Source organism: Lolium perenne, chromosome 2 (genome assembly GCF_019359855.2).
Source record: "Lolium perenne isolate Kyuss_39 chromosome 2, Kyuss_2.0, whole genome shotgun sequence".
NCBI classification, from domain to species: domain Eukaryota; kingdom Viridiplantae; phylum Streptophyta; class Magnoliopsida; order Poales; family Poaceae; genus Lolium; species Lolium perenne.
Genome location: NC_067245.2, coordinates 48,549,949 through 48,569,547, shown reverse-complemented (window position 1 = coordinate 48,569,547; position 19,599 = coordinate 48,549,949). Strand labels below are relative to the sequence as shown.

The 19,599-nt window shown below is 41.9% G+C and overlaps 1 protein-coding gene and 1 pseudogene across 1 annotated transcript; one reads left to right on the top strand and one right to left on the bottom strand.

Annotated features, from left to right (window-relative positions):
• Window positions 1-5,970: 5,970 nt before the first annotated feature.
• On the bottom strand, window positions 5,971-8,879 carry LOC127332051 (rust resistance kinase Lr10). Its single transcript, XM_051358305.2, has 3 exons — window positions 8,090-8,879; window positions 7,189-7,212; window positions 5,971-7,043 (listed from the first exon to the last, which is right to left on the bottom strand). The coding sequence occupies exons 1-3, from the start codon at window positions 8,877-8,879 to the stop codon at window positions 5,971-5,973; spliced, it is 1,887 nt and encodes a 628-aa protein (XP_051214265.1).
• On the top strand, window positions 8,858-13,133 carry LOC127332050 (LEAF RUST 10 DISEASE-RESISTANCE LOCUS RECEPTOR-LIKE PROTEIN KINASE-like 2.4; annotated as a pseudogene).
• Window positions 13,134-19,599: the final 6,466 nt, after the last annotated feature.

Below are 19,599 nucleotides of genomic sequence, written 5' to 3'. Positions count from 1 at the left end.
CTGGTAAAATATACTCGAGGTTAGGTGACTAATAGTCGAGGTTAGGTGAATTTTTTCCCCGGATAGTGCACATGGAAAAAGAACTGAAAATAAATCATATGAGATAATTACCTACAAGATGCAGGTGTAATCCAACCTGATCCTTGTGATTAGCTATTAGCAATTCCCTTGAAATGTGAAATTTCATAGGATCAGCCATAATATCACTCAGTGAGGCTTAAATATGTAGTTGGATCGCACACACATGCACACACTTACAGTTGTCATGGAGCATAAAAGGAGAATTAGCCAATCTCATGAATGGGCATTACTAAATGAACATCTCCGGATATCTGCATAAAGCTTCCATCTACTGAACCACTGACAATTCTGCAATACTTGCTCTATTAGGTAACCACTAACATCATATAACCACTAACATCATATGACTCATATCATGGACTTGCGTAATCCAAGTTTGTCGTTTGTAAATAAAAATATCATCATAATACTAATAGTACGAAAGATGGCATCGCAGATTGCAGAATGTAATACAACTGTGTTTGCCATCTCTGATTCAGAGGCAATTGTGTGTCCTTCACTACTCCACGGTTTAGGTGTGGTTTGCAGGACCACACAACATCCGCCTCAGGCACACGTCCTTGTTTGCCCCGTTGAATATCTAGCGTACTGAGACATAAATTAGGGAAAGCACTATATGGAAAACACTAACATGATAATTATTGGCCATCCTACATCGGCGGGCTGACTGTGGCGAGTACAATAGGGCGAAGACGGCATACAATGCAATAGGAGGGAGAGGAAGACGGTCGGACTGCAGAGGCTCTGGCTCCATCCTCACCGATGGTTCTTGCTGCAAGGCGTCGGCAACACCTGGCTCTTGCTCTAGATGCGGTTAAGATGCTCAGTCTCAGCTCCATCCTCACCGATGGTTCTTGTTGCAAGGCGCGGGCAACACCTAGCTCTGGCTCCGGATGCGGTTAAGATGCTTAGTCTCGGCTCCATCCTCACCAATGGTTCTTGCTGCAAGGCGCCGGCAACACCTGGTTGTGGCACCGGATGCAGTTAAGATGCTCAGTCTCAGGAACGGCCTCCATTAGCGAGCGGTGATGGCGCGAGGTGAAGTGCTCCGGTGCATCTTGAGGAGCGGGAGGTGGCAGGAGGCGTGGGTTAGGTACATGCCTGGCCTGGAATGGTGGCGCCACACGGGGAGCTAACGTCGAGGATCAGATGCGTTGATGCGTGGAGAGGAGGCCACGGGGTGGGGGATCACTGGAAATTGATACGGCGATTGTGATATAGATACGTGAGAGGCATTTTTCGTTTCTTTGTTTTCCGTCTGAATGGGCGCGTGAATTTCAGTGGGGAGAACGGGTGGATTTAGACCATTCGATGGATATATGTGGATGACTGAGATTGTATTTTCCAACGGCACTTCGTGCCTTTATAAATAGTCTTTACTATTATATTCCAGTTGGTCGTACGTCATACAACGCGTTTGGTGAAGGAGATAGGGAACATCCTGACCGTTCGGTTTAATCTAACGTATCTAAGGTAACCAAATATTTTTCCACGTATCCTCTAAGCCAAGCCATAATAATCTTTCCTTTCCCAGTTAACCAAACATGATTCTCTTTCCCAAAAAACTGAAGTCACGCAGTGCAAATATGGAAGCCCCTTGAAGTAACGTTCAGGAAACTCACATCACGCCCAGCGCCTTGCACATCAAAATCTTTCATAATCAATCAGTATGGAAGTAAATTATACTAACAATCAAGAATCTCTTAATCACGGGACTTTAATAGAAACATGGAAAGGAAATAAACTCCGCTTTTCCTGTGTCCACAATCACGTACGCTAACTAATCTTTAGGATGGAGCTACTCGCTCGCCAAGGAGGCCGGCACCACTATAGAGGTTGCTATGGCGGACCAGAAGCTGGACAGGATCGACGACTTGTTTGCCACACAGTTTGGTATGCTCGTGCTCACTGACGAGGAGGTGCATCGGGGCAGTGCTCCTCCTCCTCTTCATCTACACTACTTTGTAATTTCTACCCGCACTTTGCATCCCTTCCATGTTCCTGATGTTACGAGTATACCCACACTTTGCATACCTACATGGAAATCATTGATACTTCAATGGAGTTTGATTATGTAGCTGGTGGTTTACCCCTTTGTCAAGTTGTACTCATACCAAGCATTACTCTTACTGGGTGTATCGAGCATTGCTTGTCGGGGTTCCTCCCAATTTAGTGTCCACTGTTTCCTTCGACAAGATAAGGTGGTTACTATCTACTTTATTGTTTACATGTACTTCTCCGATGCTCCTATTGATCATGTGTTTAAGTGTGTGTTTCTCTTTCTGAGGAGAAGGAATGTTAGGATTTGAAGAGCCATGCTTAGAAGATCAAAGCAGCTGCCAAGAAGAAACAAGAAGTGACAATATGATTTAAGTCGTTACGATGGGCAAGTGTGTTTAATGCCTACTACTAGGTCAATCAAGTCCAATCACCATGGCTCGATTAGTGTGTGGAGTGTGCCAATTACGTTGGTTTGTCCGCCTTCAGGTTTATGTTCACCACACACTCAATTTTTCTCCAAACTTTGCCTTTAGATTTTTTTTACCACATGCTGCGATTTTCGTTGTTGATTCTGGTAGTGTGTAGTCCATTTACATTACTCCTGCAAAAATCTGATAAGATTTATGTGTATGTTTTTAAAAAATGAGGCAAGGTAAATGTTTGGTTCTCCATTTGTTCTTTAATTTAGAAAATTTCTATGTCTATGCTCTCAAATGAGGTTCTAACTAACAGTAATTTAGTGATCCTTCTAAAGGTAGTTCTCAGTCATATTTGTTGAGCAATCAGTTTTGACGTAGGTTTAAAGCTGGAAGATAAATATCTCCAAGAGTGCATTCATACTCTTTATTATACAGGTTGATGGGTACATGCCACTTAATATATTTGATGGTTATTTTTGTCTGCTTAACAAATGGATCTTCCCAATTCCTAATTCTTATATTTACAGTGTCTTATGCAGTAGCATCATATTAGCTAAGTACCTTGCCATGATAAAACTGAGAGCCTAATAGACATATTTAATACCCCAAACTTAAACACCCGCAAACAAGCATACCCTAGAACTCCAAAATTATTCTAAAATTCCAAATGCTGGACACACTCACACCCCCGAGTAACGTTTGTCGTGTAGAAGAGCATGTGAGAGGGTTGGAATGAGTGCTTCTTTTCATTGAATACTATCAAGCAATATGGTTCCATGTCATGTCTCATTTTATTTTATTATTTCTTAAAAATTTAGATCGATCTACACTTATGTGCCATTATTTTAGAAGTTATATGGTTAGCAATGGTTGTGAATTTATGCCTTTTTGTGACTTCATAGGTCCATGTTTAATAATGATTTATTTCTTCTGTCCAGGCTAACGACCTAAGGTGAGACATTATTGTTATCTCATCTGATTCAAGAATTGTTGATTAACGAAGTTGAATCAATATAATAGGCCTCATGCTATCATTTAGGATCAAGGTACCAATGGAGGTGGTGTCGTTCATTGTCGGATAACTACTTGTTAGAGGCTTCTACGGTAATACTTTCATGAGTTATGTGATCTTAGTCTTGATCAATACACATGTTTGCATCTATGTTGTCACTCAGTTGCTCAACTTACAAATTGATACTAAGACTATCACTGAAGTCAAATTTAAATGAATTAAGAGATTTTTTTGGAAGTTTCATGTTCTTTACTGAACTTGAACAGGCCTCTCGTCTCGGTTGCGAGTGCAGATTGGTTTGGGTTTTCATGCAGAATGGTTCCGTTTCATTTCTTTCTGGAGTGAAGTAATAAAGATTGGCTGGGAGGGGGACTTTAATACTACTTTCGTACCAGCTACATATTCTTTTGGAAGTGCCATATTTCGTTTTTAAGATTTTCAAATATTCAATATGTTTTGCTTTTGTTGATCATGAACGGGAAAGAAATATTCCCTCAAGCTATATTCCTGTCACCACATCCAGCAATATGATTGCCATATTTCAACCATTTTACTATACTTTTTCCTCGACTGCTTTCGTGTCTATGAAATAATAAAATTGTGTCTTGAGTTTTTCAAATAAAGCAGGTACATTTGGACTAAATACTTTTCCCCAATATTGTCATTGAAATTAAGGCGCTCGCAACCTATACTTCAGTATGGAAAAGTTCAATGCAGAGAAAATAGGGGTAGATTGACAGGTTATATTTTAGCTCGATATTCTTTAAATTTTTATCTTGTTTGAAAATCATTTTGGAAATTCTGTTAAGCATTTCGTTTGTAAAGTAATTATTTCGTTTAGGCTTCCTTATATGTTCATTTGAGGAGACAAGACTCTCAAAAAGAATATGAGATGCCATGTTTTTTCCGTCCGTCTATTTGTTTGGTGCACAATTTTTGAAATATTGGACCTACTGAATGAGCAAGTTACAACTGTAAATGCGTAGAAAAAATTAGCTTCAGTTATGGAGGCCAAAATTTCTAGAGATGATATTGTTATTCAATATTTTTGCGCAAAATAGATTGAATTCCTGATTAGTACTGCAATATATTTATTTGTCCGTAGCAACACACATGTGCTCAATTATAAATTTGAGATGGTTAGGTATTTTTCTTGGCTAATCACTATATTTGTTTTTATTCATGTTGGTTCAAAAAGGAGTACATCTTTTATGAAGTTTATAAAAAGATCTCAAGAATCCGTAGCAACGCACGGGCATTCAACTAGTAGAGATAGAGATAGAGATTAATAGATTCGATGGACCTTTTCGAAAGAAAAACAAGCACAGCTGCAGCGGTGCTGAGGTCGTAATTTAATCATCGCTGGAAATAATCAATCTGACATATAAAAATACTGAAGCGGGCCTCTGTTTCCCTCTCTAAAGAATGGTGTCTCCTGGGCCTAGTTGCGTTACTTGACTGGGCTGGATCTCTTCCGCAGATGCACCTGTTCTTCCTACATCGACCCCGGCGTTCCCTAAAAAAAAAAACCTCGACCCCGGCGGTGCTCGCTCCGGTGGCGGCGGCGATCCTGGATCCCAGTAGCCCACCACATCGCGCTTCCAGTTATGGAATTCCAGGTCTCTCCTAACGCCGTCATGCCCCCCCCCCCCCCTCCCCACCCACCGGGGTGCGGCAGCCTTCGAGATCCGCGGTCTCCTCATTTGCGTCGGCGAAGGTAGCAACCCATTAGTTTGATTTCCGTTCTTTTTTTGCATTGCTGAATCTTAGTAGGAAATGTACCCTCCAACCCGGATATACATCCATTCACATTGAATTCTTATTCCCAGGATTACAAATGGCATGATTAATCGACCTGTAGGATGATCCCGTGAGATAAAAGGGGAAGTCAGAGCGCCTATTGATTTGCCTTTTGCCAGAAAAAAAAAGGAACCCCTAGTGCTGTGTCTTGAGGAGTTCAGCGAGGAGGAATGCACCTTCAGAAAATATTGAAGTGGAGAGAAATCACCGGAACAGCAGAATAAGGTAACCAGTGGCGGAGCCAGAACTTAAAGCCTGTGATGTCATTTGAAATCTGTGATGTCAAATACATGTACTTTTTAGTTATTTTAAATATTTTTTACAAGATTAATTCAAAAATACAAAGAACTTGGCACAAAGCTGTGTGGTCAAATGACCACACAGGTCTCAACGTGGCTCCGCCACTGAAGGTAACCAACAGATTACTGTATTATTATTAGCTGTTACAATCCAAACAATTTTCGATGTGATTCTGATATGTTGCGAATACCTGATAGTGCTATTACATGGCGATGACCAAATATTCGTGCATCAGGTGCTAGTAAGGTTGAAAAGGTCGGAAAAAATATATATTGCATGATGATAGTGCTGTGCATTATTGCGGTGGCTCATGGACTAAGTATATTTACTGAAGTGTGGCAGCATCTTCTCCATGCTTTACACCATTCGTTGATTTTCAGATGAGACAAACGGCTTAGGGGGAATCTGCAGGTTCTGCAATCTTCCCGTTAACATGTTGACCACCTTTGTCATCGAGGGCCGATGTTTTGGATTCCACTGGATGCACCATAATGCCACAATGGCCAGCTGTCTTACCTTTTCTTTCTCCTCCTCTGCCATGTCTGAAATAAGGACCAAGTCTTGCCCAGTGATTATTTTCTCGTAGATCCACTCTGGGAGGTAGACATCGTTCTGGCTACCCACACTTGGGTCACAGTTCCTCCTTCCACTAACCATTTCTAACACCAGCATGCCAAAACTGTACACATCTGATTTGTAGGATATCCCCCCAAAGTTCCGCGAATATAACTCTGGTGCAATATAACCCATTGTTCCTCTTGCTGCGGTTAACGTGACAATGCTCTGGTCCCTTGCACACAACTTTGCGAGGCCAAAGTCTGAGATCTTTGGATTGAAGTTGTAGTCCAACAAGATGTTGTGAGGCTTGATGTCAAAATGGAGAATGCGCTGGTTGCATCCTTGATGTAGGTATTCCATTCCCCGGGCAATGCCTAGAGCAACATCTAGCATTTTGTCAGGAACTAGGAGTTGATGATAAGCCTTAGAATCAGCGGAGAATATATATCTCTCCAATGATTCGTTAGGCATGAATTCATAAATAAGTGCCCGCCTTGTTCCTTCTGAGCAAAAGCCCAGGAGCTGGACAATGTTTGCATGGTGGATTCTCCCAATGGTTGCAACTTCATTAATGAATTCTCCTCCCTCTGCTGTAGAGTTTTCTAGCATCTTGACAGCCATGGGAACTCCATTTGGTAATTTGCCTTTGTATACACTTCCAAATCCCCCTTGTCCTATTTTCTCCTTAAACCGTCTTGCCATCTTTTTAACTTCAGAGAAAGTGTACCTCGTGGGTTTTGATGTGCCATATGTCCTGAGAAACATTTCAACCTTCAAATGTATCTCTTCGTTATATCTTGTCTTAAGTGAAAGGTAAAGCGCAGTGGCCACCGTCAACAAAAGAACAACGAATGCGGCCACCGATGATGTAGCTGAATCAATAGATAATAGGAAATAAGTATGCTAACTTATATCAGGTATAACAGATTGTAAATGACAAATAAGAAGAATTTTATGCATAATGGAAAGATTTATTTTCCATTCATTATTGTTGAAGTGCATGGTTTGCGACTGTACCAGCGGTGACTCTGATACGCGAACCTGCAAATTGAGAAGATAAGAATGAGATATGGACTTTTGGTCACCTGCCACAAAAACGAGTTTAGTGAACCAAAAAGAATTGTACTATCACCAGTTTTTTTCTCAAGCACATTGTCAGTGCTAACAATTGACAATAATGTTTGTAAAAGGACAGTTGTCACAATACATTGTTCTAATGAGATGTAATATCAAACGAGAAGAATGTTCAAAGATAATGTATAGGCTTTTTACTGGGCTTAGACAAGGACTCAAGGTTGTACTGCATAATGAATAAAATGAAATGCACCGAAAACCTGCTGGTCTACATAGTGGCTACCAACTAAAAGTAACCTTTATCTTGATGTTATGCATACAACCTTTTATGTCCCTGTATATGTGTATGTGCAGTTTACTGGTTTGTATTATTTGATTATTCATATTTCCTGTGTCGCGAGTGTCTAGAACACAGGGTTGTTGCTGATATTTTGTTCCCTTGAAGAGGATGTCGTTGTAGCCTTGTAGGTTTAAGCTTTAGATTTTTTATTTAGTTGGTCCATTCTGTACCAATGTGGTATCTGTAATTCTCTACTCAAGTGTTGGACTAAATAACAATAATAGAGTTTTGATTTTTAAAAGGACAGTGCTTGATAAGATAGAAGATAAAACGTAATTTCTTCCTGCAAAACTATTTCTATGAGATCGCATTTGTGATATTGGGGTGCCTCAATGTGGTTGCTCAATCTAGCTAACCAAATGATTTCTAATAACAGGAAATCTTTTATGGACTTCAAACACATCGAATTGTAGAATGAGAAAATCCAAAATTAAATAAAAATTACAACACCTTATTAAATTTGAAATTCAGTGAGAAAACAAATGGGGTTAGTTCAAACAATACCATGACGCATGCAGAATGTTTGATTCCTTTGTGAGCTGAATGCACAGTGTTTCCCTTGACGTTCACATTCTGGGCAATTGATGCCTGCCTTGGAACTATTGCCTATTTCATACATCGAATTTTCCCATTCCATCGCCATCTCAGAAAAACTGAGGATTCCTTCTGCACTTCTCTTGAAAGAAAATGGGACTATGTCGTAGTTGATGGGTAGCGGGATGACACCATCTAAGCACACCTTGCAGTCTGATGAAAGAATGGAAATGGATGCAAAAGAATCCACCAAATACGAGAAGTGGGTTACGTTGCTAAGGCAGGAAACTGGGCCAGCAACGCTATCGGCATCATGAATGCTTCGCGTGAACTCTTTCGAGCAGCATACTAAGGTTGCATAGTACTGATAATATACGTCACAGTGGCCCTGGTGCTGTGCATAGGGTATGCTTCTGGAGATGAGCTTCTGGAGCGGACAGGGAGACAAGGAGTCTACGAGCGGGATGATCTTGATGCCAGGATACCTGTAATCTATGGTGGTCACTTTGCATGGGCCAAGGACTGGGTGAACCAGGATGGTGTCCTGGCCAGAGCATGCTAATGCCATGCATGGTGTACTGCATGATGATGATGTATTGTTGGATTCAAGTCGAAAAGGAAACCTGATCTCCGGGCCATGCTTGCTGCACTTGGACGGTTGGCAGTATTTGAAGAAATCTTTATCTTCCCACGCTGTGGCCAAGTCAACTCCATAATTGACGAGACATAGCAGGACAGCTGCAACAAGGAATGCACTCATCTTTCTGTACGATGCAGAGGAAGAGGAATGGGGATGAAGGAAAGCAAGCTGCTGCAAGTATAAAAAAGCAACACCAGCAACCAGAATCGTGCTGTAATGCTCTGATATATAGTTGTATGCCTTAACTATCATGGGTTAATCTGTGTTGCAAATTCAACCTCATGCCATATTCTAGTGACTGGATAGTGACTGTGCACTAGCTGTAGTCAAGGATTCTAGAGCTGAGTGGAAACTCGAGTACTTCCATTAATTCCATGCGGAGGGCCACTTTGTGGGAATTCTAGTACTCTGATTGTCACCATCCTGGTCAGATTAATGCTTTACTGATAGCTATACGCACATGCAAAGGAGTTTCTTTTGACTAGAAGCACTGCTGCCGTGCGTCAAGGGGCATTGCGTGGAAACTCTAGCATGCTGTCATTTCCACCGCTGGAAATAATGAACCCTTACCAAGTAAATAAGGAAAAGATAACGAAAGTCCAGGATTAACTGGTGGCTGAGTTTTTCTTTTATTTAAAAAAAACTGTAGCAATCTTGTATACTCCATCCAAAGTCAGTAGTATCCTGACCATGCCTTCTCTATATAACCAAGTAATCCTCTCCAGAACTATGCCATCAATTCCCTAGTGGGTGTACTTATGCACACATCTGCAAAGCTTTCATGGCGAAACCCAGTGCGTATCATTGTTCTATTGCCCTGCAAGCCCTAACTGTCTTCTATGTGATTGGAGTTCCTGTGGCAGACGTCCAGGCAGGATATTTGTGCCCACGTTTCTCCTGTGGGGATCTCCAAGACGTTCAGGATCCTTTCCGTCGTCCAGGCGACCCACCTGAGTGCGGTGTTGAAGCATACGAGCTAGTTTGCACCAACAGCAAGGCCAGAATTGACATCAATACGGGAACGTACTTTGTCACTGAGATCAACTATACCGATTCATCCTTCTGGGTTGTGGATGCCAACATGGAAATGAACAGCAGCTGCCCTCTTCCTCGCTCGGATCAGTTTCCCTACCTAGATTATGGCCCTTACGACTTGGTTACTAACACCGACAGTTGGGCATGTTTTGCTAACTGTTCGCGAGCGGTAACGAGTAATAGTCAGTACAAGTCCATTGCTTGCCTTAGTGCGAAGAATTCACATGTTTATCTTTGGTATTCTGGCTATTGTTCATTTCAAGATCTTCAATCGTCATGCGGCTACCTGGCCATGATTCCCTTTGGTGACAACTGGGATTCTTCTTATCGGAAACAGCTATGGAATGCAAGTTATGAAGATATCATGGGATTTATCAGGAAGGGGTTTTCTGTTAAGTTTCCTATGGATATCAAAGTCCAGGAGCACCCTTGCTCCGAGGGCATTAATTTATGCCTCAAGAATTCAACCAGGTGAGATTACGCTGTGGAGTGTGGCCATGTCAACCTGTCATTCTATTTCCTCCTGAATTTGGTTTCCTTCATCCCTTATGTTTTTAACAACAAGAATTAATGTGGCCTGTTAAACCACATGAGCTTCAAAAAAGTACAATCAGCATATATAGAGTTAAACTCTAGTTCATTTTTGTTAATCTGAGCTGATTAGTTGCCCGGGACACACTGACCCGTCCCGTCATCGGCTTGTGTGACATATGCTGTTATAAATCTTGATCCACGAGATAATTTAGGTAGAGTAAATTTCCAAAGACTGAGCACTTACCCTCAAGAATCGGACAACAGGGCTCGTCCCTGACGTGGAAGAGAGGCTCAGAGGCTTAGAGAACTGCTGCTTTTTTCATTGGTTGACTATAAAACGGGTAGATGGGGGTATATTTATATATGACAACTAGCTCGATTTACCAGTCGGAAGCAGAACTCTTAGACTAAACTTCCAAGTCTATTTGCTAATTTACTCCCTTCATGTCACAATTAAGTGACATTTTGGACATTGATATGGTCTTCAGGATGTAACTTTGACCACTGATTTATACTGAATATATATGTGCAAAAATCAAGAAATATATAATATTATATTACTATAGAAATGCTAATCGAGACAAATCTATTTAAATTACGGTGACGGAAACACCCGCACCCATGCGTGGGTGTACAAAAGTATTTCCGTAATTAAAATGATATTTGTAGTAAAAGTTCTAAAGGTTTGACTGAAGGCATGTCCAAGATGCAACTCATTTCTGATATGGAGGGAGCAATTGGACACTACTTAATTTAGATTTCAGAGTACACAATCGTATCCAACATTCTATCTCCTTGTATGCTTTATCCTATACCTTTCCGAATAGGCATGTACAATTCTATTACTGATGCCTGCTTGCCGCATAGTCGTTGCACTCAATGCCCATAACATCTGCAGGTGTGGCCAGTTGTCAGAGCGCAGATCGGATCATGTTTAATATAAAAGCGAGTCCAAAGTGCCAAGCTGCTTGAATTACATTGTGCTCTGTGTTCAGAAAATCAAACGTACTGATTTTGCCTTTTAGACAACTAACACAACCCACAAACATCACCCTTGGAGGCTTTACTGAACACTTAAACTAGGTGGTGAGGGGCAGTTTACTCTTATCTAAGAACTGTGTCCCCCTCTTAAATCCCTGTTTGTATAATGGTGTGCCTTGCAGCTATTTCAAGGAGCAAATATCTGATGCAAACATCCTGAAGTGGCCTATTGCCTTTTTCTGGAGTGACATACATTTCTTAAATTGCATAAGTTATTACCGTAATAATTACGGTTACTGCAAGCCAACCAAGATATTTTTCAGAATGGAAGCCATCGAATCTGGTATTAACATCATCAAGTTATATATTGGTACGTGAAAATTTTCTACCAACAACACAATGTGCTTTCCTTATTAGTCTGTTCTATGTAAGTTTTTTTAATCATTTTTTAGTCATGGAAATCGGGAGGGGTTTTCCTATTGTACCATGATTTAACTTACATTGTGTAAGGCATATTTTTTAGGCATCATCCATATAATGTAACCTATACATACCTGCTGCCTTGTTTGACAGTACTATGCAGGCTCGTTTTGGCGCCCCTGGCTGTGTTGATTTTCCTCACCTACAAGTACTGGAAAACAAGGATAACAATCGATGCAGTCGAGAAGTTCCTCCAAATGCAACAAATGCTTGGCCCAGCAAGGTACGCCTACACCGACATCACCGCAATCACAGGCCATTTCAGAGATAAGTTGGTCAAGGAGGCTATGGATCCGTGTTCAAGGGTGTGCTATTGCCAGGCAGTGTTCATGTCGCGGTGAAGATGCTAGAGGTTAACTCCAACTGTAATGGAGATGACTTCATCAGTGAGGTATCCACCATCGGCAGGATCCATCATGTCAATGTGGTTCATCTTTTGGGATTCTGCTCGGAAGAACTGAGGAGGGCTCTAGTATACGAGTACATGCCTGGAGGTTCTCTCGACAAGTACATCTTCTCAGCTGAGAAGAGTTTTTCCTGGGATAAGCTCAATGAGATTGCTTTGGGCATTGCCCAAGGGATTAACTACCTACACCAGGGGTGCGAGATGCAAATTCTACACTTCGACATCAAGCCCCACAACATCCTTCTTGATAGCAATTTGGTCCCAAAAGTTGCTGATTTTGGTCTCGCCAAACTGTACCCAAGAGGCGGTAGTTTTGTGCCAATGAGTGCCTTGCGGGGAACTGTTGGGTACATAGCTCCTGAGATGATATCACGTAGCTTTGGCGTCATATCTAGCAAGTCCGACGTTTATAGCTTTGGAATGCTGCTGCTCGAGATGGCTGGAGGAAGAAAAAACGCTGATCCGAGCACAACAAACTCAAGTCAGGCCTACTACCCATCCTGGGTGTATGATAGGCTAACTGTCCCAGAGGGGTATGAGATATCTCCTGTTGCTGACATGCATGAGCTGGAGAAGAAGCTATGCATTGTTGGACTGTGGTGCATTCAGATGAGGTCTCAAGATCGTCCGATGATGAGCGCGGTCATAGAGATGCTGGAAGGTAGCGTTGATAGCTTGCAAATGCCTTCTAGGCCATTCTTCTGTGATGAAGAGCACATCCATATTGAGGATTCTTACCATTTGTCATCCGAGGTGACTGCAATCTCCGAGGAGGATGAGTGAATATGGGTGATGTAATGCACGAGATGATGCATTAACTTGTGAGAAAAATGCAATTATGGGTGTAGTTGTACTGTATATAAAATAATCTGCTGTGTTTGCTGAGCCTTGTGTACTCCATGCGGAAACATGTAATATATATATTCTATTTTGCTTCAGCTGCTGATGATCTGTGTTTTCTGTTATGCTCAAATACTTGTGTTGGTAACTCTACTTAATTTCCCCTTGTATGAACTTTTGCTTTGGCTCTCTTTCTCCACAATTTTTTTTGGGAGAAAGCTTTTAAGTTGATGATGGCTAATTTTTTTGTGGGGAAAATTGAGGGCTACTATTAGCACATACACAAACTTATAAATCAATAAATTTGTCTATTTTTTGTATTTCACATACTAAAGTGTTTCTTATCAACATTTTGTTGATTTATAAATCCATAAATTTGTCTATTTTTCGTATTTCAGATACTAAAGAGTTTCTTATCAACATTTTGTAGGTAAGTAAACATTTTTTTTTCGGAATTGTGCGAATCCTGAAAAAAGAAAGAGAAGACATCCCGTTCCTATCTGTATTAGCTAATGCTCTGGTGATTTTGACGGAGTGACTAGCTCTTAAGTAAATGTACCTAATTATCAATAGCGAAAAGAAGAGCGACGTCTATGGTTTCAGTATTTAGTGGTAGAAGTCTGGAAATAAATGGACTTGCAAACTAAAAAAAAAACAGACCAATGGTTGCATGTGAACCTGATCTGACGCTGAAATGTCTACCGGGTCCTGGAAAGGTCTATGGTTTCAGTCATCTCTAAAGAGCTCTAAGCTCCCACCCATTTGAGAGCATGTGGTTGATTTGGGGCCCACGCTACAGTAAGCCGGTTATCTGGCCGAGTACCGCAACGTCGATGCCTAGAAATTGATACGGCGGTTCGTCCCCGCCCCATCCCCCGTACGGTCGTCACAAGCCCATTAGAATCTACGACCGCCATACCGCCTCCATCCTCCCCGGTAGATCGAAGCCGCCGCTCGACGCCTGACTTCCAGGTGGAGGTGCACCCCTGGAGCGGCGACAAGGACATGGAGGAGCCACTGCTGCAGGCTGCAGCCGCTCGACTGTAAGCTGGGCTCGCTGCCGGTGGTCGCCGCCAAGGACGACATGTCGCTCCGTGCCTCTATCTGCACGAGAACGTGGTAAGTCTGGTGTTCCTTACTCCTTAGTCTGCTCTTCCTCTACTGGCTTTGTGTTGTGACTTAGGGAAGGTGTTCGCCCGTGCTGCCTCCTAATGTTTTCCCCAAATTTGGTTTCGCTATGCTGCAAACATCAGTGTCGAATAGGTGATTGCAGGAGTGTTTTTTTTTTTAAATTGCATCTCTCTTTTAGGTTTCATATATTGCAGGTGTTTCCTGTGCACACCAACTGTTTGAACAAATGTCTGACATACACTTCCAAGTAGCAGCGTTGACCTGCTCCATGCTGGTACAAAGATCCGTCCTCCTATGCTGCAATTGTAGGGTTCGTTGGTTGCTTTAGACCGCTGCCTCAGATTATTGCGATCTCCCAGTTCGTCCTTCGCCTGTCTCTTCCTATTTGGCATGAGCATGGATCAGCGTTGTTTGTAAATGGCTTGATGGAACCGGTGAGATAATGGGACTTTATGTTTCTGAAGGGGAGTTCACTTGATGAAGGTATGTTAGGCAGGCAAAACAAATCTGAATAACATCAGTATTTAGTACACATACGCCATGTAGTTCTTATTTGCGCTAATTATTTGATGTCTATCTCTAGAAGTATACGCATGAGGTAATTGATTACCCAGGCTCCAATATGCTTGACTTTGAGCAAGAATATATTTTTGAACCATGTAAATTCCGAATACCTGTTTTAGAAACAATCAGAGTCTCAGAATCTTTGTTTGACTATGATGTAGCTCAATTAGACATGGAGAGAAAGTTATGCTAAATTATGAAACGTTGATAAGCTAATGCAAGATATTTCTGTGATTTGATCCGCCATGATTTAGCTAGCACATAGTGTTGTGTACTTGCTCTCAGATTTATTGGAATTAGTTCTGGAGCTATAATTTCAGTTGCCCTGATTTTGAAGTAACAATAGTTTATTTCCCTAATTTTTTGTTGAAGAATTTATTTCCCTATCCTGCAAGCTAAGACTGCAGATTTGTAGGAAAAAGAGAATAACATTTTAGTTTAGGAATTATAAGAAAATTCTATTGATGGAACAGGTATCCGATAGTTGTGCTTTAGGATTGTAGATTTAATGACATTAAGAGCTTTATGATTGAATAGTCATCTTCACTGACACATATTTGATGATTTTAACATCAAGATAGTGCACCTATTTTTGGCTGAATATAATATGGAAAGAACAGATTCTATGATTGCCTTGATGTCCTGTGATGGACACTGAACAAAGTCACCTCTTACGATGATGCCATCTACTCAAACTTATCATTTATCTATATGTAGATTTATGATCATGATGATTTCATATTAATGTTTATACCTCAGTCTAATGTATGAAAATGTCGATAATTGTTCTCTTATGATAGATGGGATGTCCCTGCTGTTCGTACTTATTGTATTTTTTCAACTGTGAAGATGAATTAGAGCCTTGAGACCAATTTAAAAATCATTCTCAATAATTTTGGTTCTCTTCTCTTAGAAAAAATTGGCATCCAGGCTACTTGCTTATGATACTTTTGCTGCTCATGTGAGGCAACTAATATGCTCCTAACTTTCATACTATTTGTTGTTTGCAGGGGCGTACTTGTTAATCTGTTGTTACTGCTATTGATATAGTTCGAACTACTGAGTCCAGGGTTTACCGTTAGTCGGTTCATGTTACATGTTCTTGCCGATGTTCCTGTTGTGGCTTCCCCAGTTTGCTTCGCTTCAGTGCCCACGCAGTGGGGTTGGTTCGTCGCTGTTCACCGTGGGGAAGTTGCTGGCTTGCAGTCATTGCTGCCGCTTGGATTCCTGACCATCAACCCCAGTTTCTTGGTCCCTAGGAATGATGGCCCTCTCACTCACTCCCATGCTGCAGTTCGGAACAGTTTAATCAAGGCAAGGTAATCTTTCTGTAGTTGGACTGCGTTTCTTAAAAAAACATTTTACCTGCAGGTTGTATTGCTAAAATTGGGAACCTGGTCATCATGAAATTATTTTGGTGAATGGGATTGGCTTTCAATCAGTATTTCCTCAATAGTGGAAAGCTTATACAAGATGCAAGTTCTATTCCATCCCGACGTACTACAGTCTGCAGTTACATGAGAGTTCTATGAAATTCTTATATTGAAGCTATTTTGGGCAATTAAGTAGTACAGTAACCGTATCTACGGAAAAGCAAGAAAAATGGGCGCCCTTGCAATTAAGTAGTACTAAGTTTTATTAAGTTGAGATCCATTGTAGAGCAGGCATACGGACACAAGAGCAGCAGAAGAAAAGTGTCAGCAGCAAAAAAAACAGGTGCGGGATCCTTCTACTAGATACTAAACATGCCATTTTACAATGAGTACCATTTTATCTTTTGTAATGATGTATATTTAACTTTTGACGAGATCTATAGTGATGCACAATACTCCCTCCATCCCACCAAATTGTCTGAACTTTGTTAAAATTTAAATGTATCTACCTATTAAATAGTGTCTATATACATCTAAATTTTGATAAAGTTGAGACACTTTTGATGGAAGGTAGGGAGTATAAAAATGATAAAAGAGAGACTAAATAATGACAATAGCTTTGTGCGCCCAATAAGATCTAAATTGCAGCGAGCAGACATTATGTCTTATCACTCTTGCTTCTAGACAATTAGATACACGCCTTTTCAATTTAATGATTATGTGATCCTAACAATATCTCATGTTTGCAGGCTATGCATGTGGTTTAGATCATCTCTAACAGATACCATATCCGGTTGAAATCCAGAAAATAATCGCCAGTATGCGATACTAGACGAAAAAATGTCCAGCAAAAATGCCGTAAGCCTAACATTTTTTTTGCAGCAAACCCACACCGCTTCGTCAAATGTTGCATATACATGAATTTTGGGCCGAACTATTCAGTTCGCCACATTGTTGGTGCGAGGAGTTGGTTCCCTTCCGCGGCCGAAGCCGGCAAATTTCTGACGAACCTTAGCTAATCTCCGGTGAATCTTCCGCGGTAATAGTACGACGGGGCCACGTGCGGAGCATGGGGCGCTGGAGCCGCTCACGACCGAGCTCGGGCCGAGCCGGGTAACCTCCGCTTGGGACGGGAGGCGGTGGAGAGGCGGACTGCCGAGCATCGGCCGATTACTGGCTCGTGCGGGAGGCGGCAGAGAGGCAGACGGCCGAGCGGCGCGCGACTCGTGCCATGGCCGAGTGAAGGACGGGAGGCGGCGAGACGCCTGAGCGGCGGGCAGGCGACCGACCGGAGCGGGAAGCGGCTACACGGTGGATGGCGGGTTGGCGCTGGTGCGGGAGGTGGTCAAGCGGAAGATGACACGTGGTTGGCCGGTAGCTCTGCTCATGTTTGAGGCATGCGGGAAGAAGGAATTTGAAAAAAAAAAAAACGAAATGGATAGGCCCCACCATAAATTTCATGAATTCTTCAGCCTTAGGCCCATATACAAGAAAGACGTCCACCACAAAGGAAAACTAGAATCAGCTTTCCCACAAAAGGGTGGCCTAGAATCATGGACGAGCTGGTTGAACCTTGTTAAGATCAAATACTAAAATAGAAGCAAAGAAAAAAACAGAGGAAAACGCACGCCAAATAATTTAGCCGAAGCATCGGAAGTCGGCGCGGCAAGACGCGCATGGACCATCTAGTACAAATGCTAAAAGCAATTGACTCGGAAGCTGAAAAGCAAAACCAATGATCATTGGCAGGGCAGTGGTGCGTTCTCGAAACCAACGAAGCACGTAGACCTCCTTGGTCGCCTCCTTATGACTCCATAGGCTACGGGGCGCAACCACTGAAAAATGTTATGTTTTCTAGTAAAAAGATATGTTTCCCGTATCTAGATAAAGTCGGAGCTGGTAATATTTGGTGCATGTGCCATAATAGTATCTATCATACACTAGTATCATGCACATGATACTAGTTCATGATACTACCCTCACAATGCATAATATCATAAGATAGTACTACCTTCGTCCCAAGGAATAAGGTGCACGTGTATTCTAAGACGAATTTTGACCATAAAAATTAAGCAACAAAATCTTGGTTATATTATATGTAATTAGTATCTTTGGATTCGTATTGAAAAACACTTTCTAATGATGTTAATTTCATACAAATAATCTTTATATATTTGAAGTAATTCTTAGTCAAACGAAAAGCATGTAAAACGAGGGCGCCTTATTCCTTGAATCGGAGGTAGTATCATAATATCATCGTATTTAATGTTTTGTAGAATCTCAATGCAAATTTATGTACATGATGTGTTTACCATTAAATTTTCTAGTTTTACGTGCTATGATACGGTATCATATTATAATACTACTTCCATCTCTCACTTCATTAATTAGAACATCAAATTTTTACCAACATGGCATGACTGATACTACTTATGATACTTTCATTGTGGCTAGTCTTAGAGAAAGTTTGACCACATATATACCCTGGTATAATAGCGCTTCAGATTAAGAATGGTGCTCTATTTTTATTTGAAAAGGAGGATAATCCTAGCCAATGGTGTGTACTACCTCCGTTTCAAGGAATAAGGCGCACGCGTATTTCAAGATGAACTTTGACCATAAAAATTAAGCAACAAAACCTTAATTATATTATATGTAATTAGTATCGTTGAATTCGTATTGAAAAGCGCTAATTTCATACAAATAATCTTTATCTATTTAAAGTAATTTTTGATCAAACAAAAAACTCATAAAACAAAGACGCTTTATTCTTTGGAACGGATGTAGTATCCGTGAGTCCGCCGGTGGGTTGGCAGAGCGTTTGAATTCAGGTGGAAAAGCAATGCCTAACTTTGAGTACCATATCTTGACCTGTTATAGTGGTTCTGACTAACTGTGACCGGTACAAAGTAAGTGAATGAAAGTCGTCATCATTGCAGAAGAGAAAGGTAAACACCAGGCATATGTTTTCGGTCTTATCCCATTTAGCACATGTAGTTTCTTTTCGTTCTAGACTTGTTACTTCTTTCCGAAATCGGGGAGCCTCTGCTTTTCCATCGGTTAATACATATAAAGATTGCTTACACAGAGGCAACCAGCGGGTAAAGCCCGCGCACTACCGCCGACGGTGGGCGTCTCCACCACCCGCCCACTCTCCGGGAGCTTCTCGGGTGGGCGGGGATGACGCTGGGGATGAGGGTGATGGCGCTGGCGGCAGGCGGTGCTGGATGGACGGAGATGGCGCCATGGCGGCGCGGGTTTGCTAGCTCTGGTCTAGACCCAAAGGGGCGGCTCCCGGCCGTTCTAGCCCCCTGCGCCTGGGTGCGGTCAGGCACCTCCTCCTCGGCTCTGAGCGCAGGGGTGGTGCTGCTCTGGCCGGTTTGAGCAGAGCCCAACGCCATATTGGCGTGGCGGCTCGAGGCATCCGTGTGGTGCTGGCGTCAAGGTGGGCGGTGTTGGGTGGCCGGCGATGTTCTCTTAGGTGGATGTGTGCAAA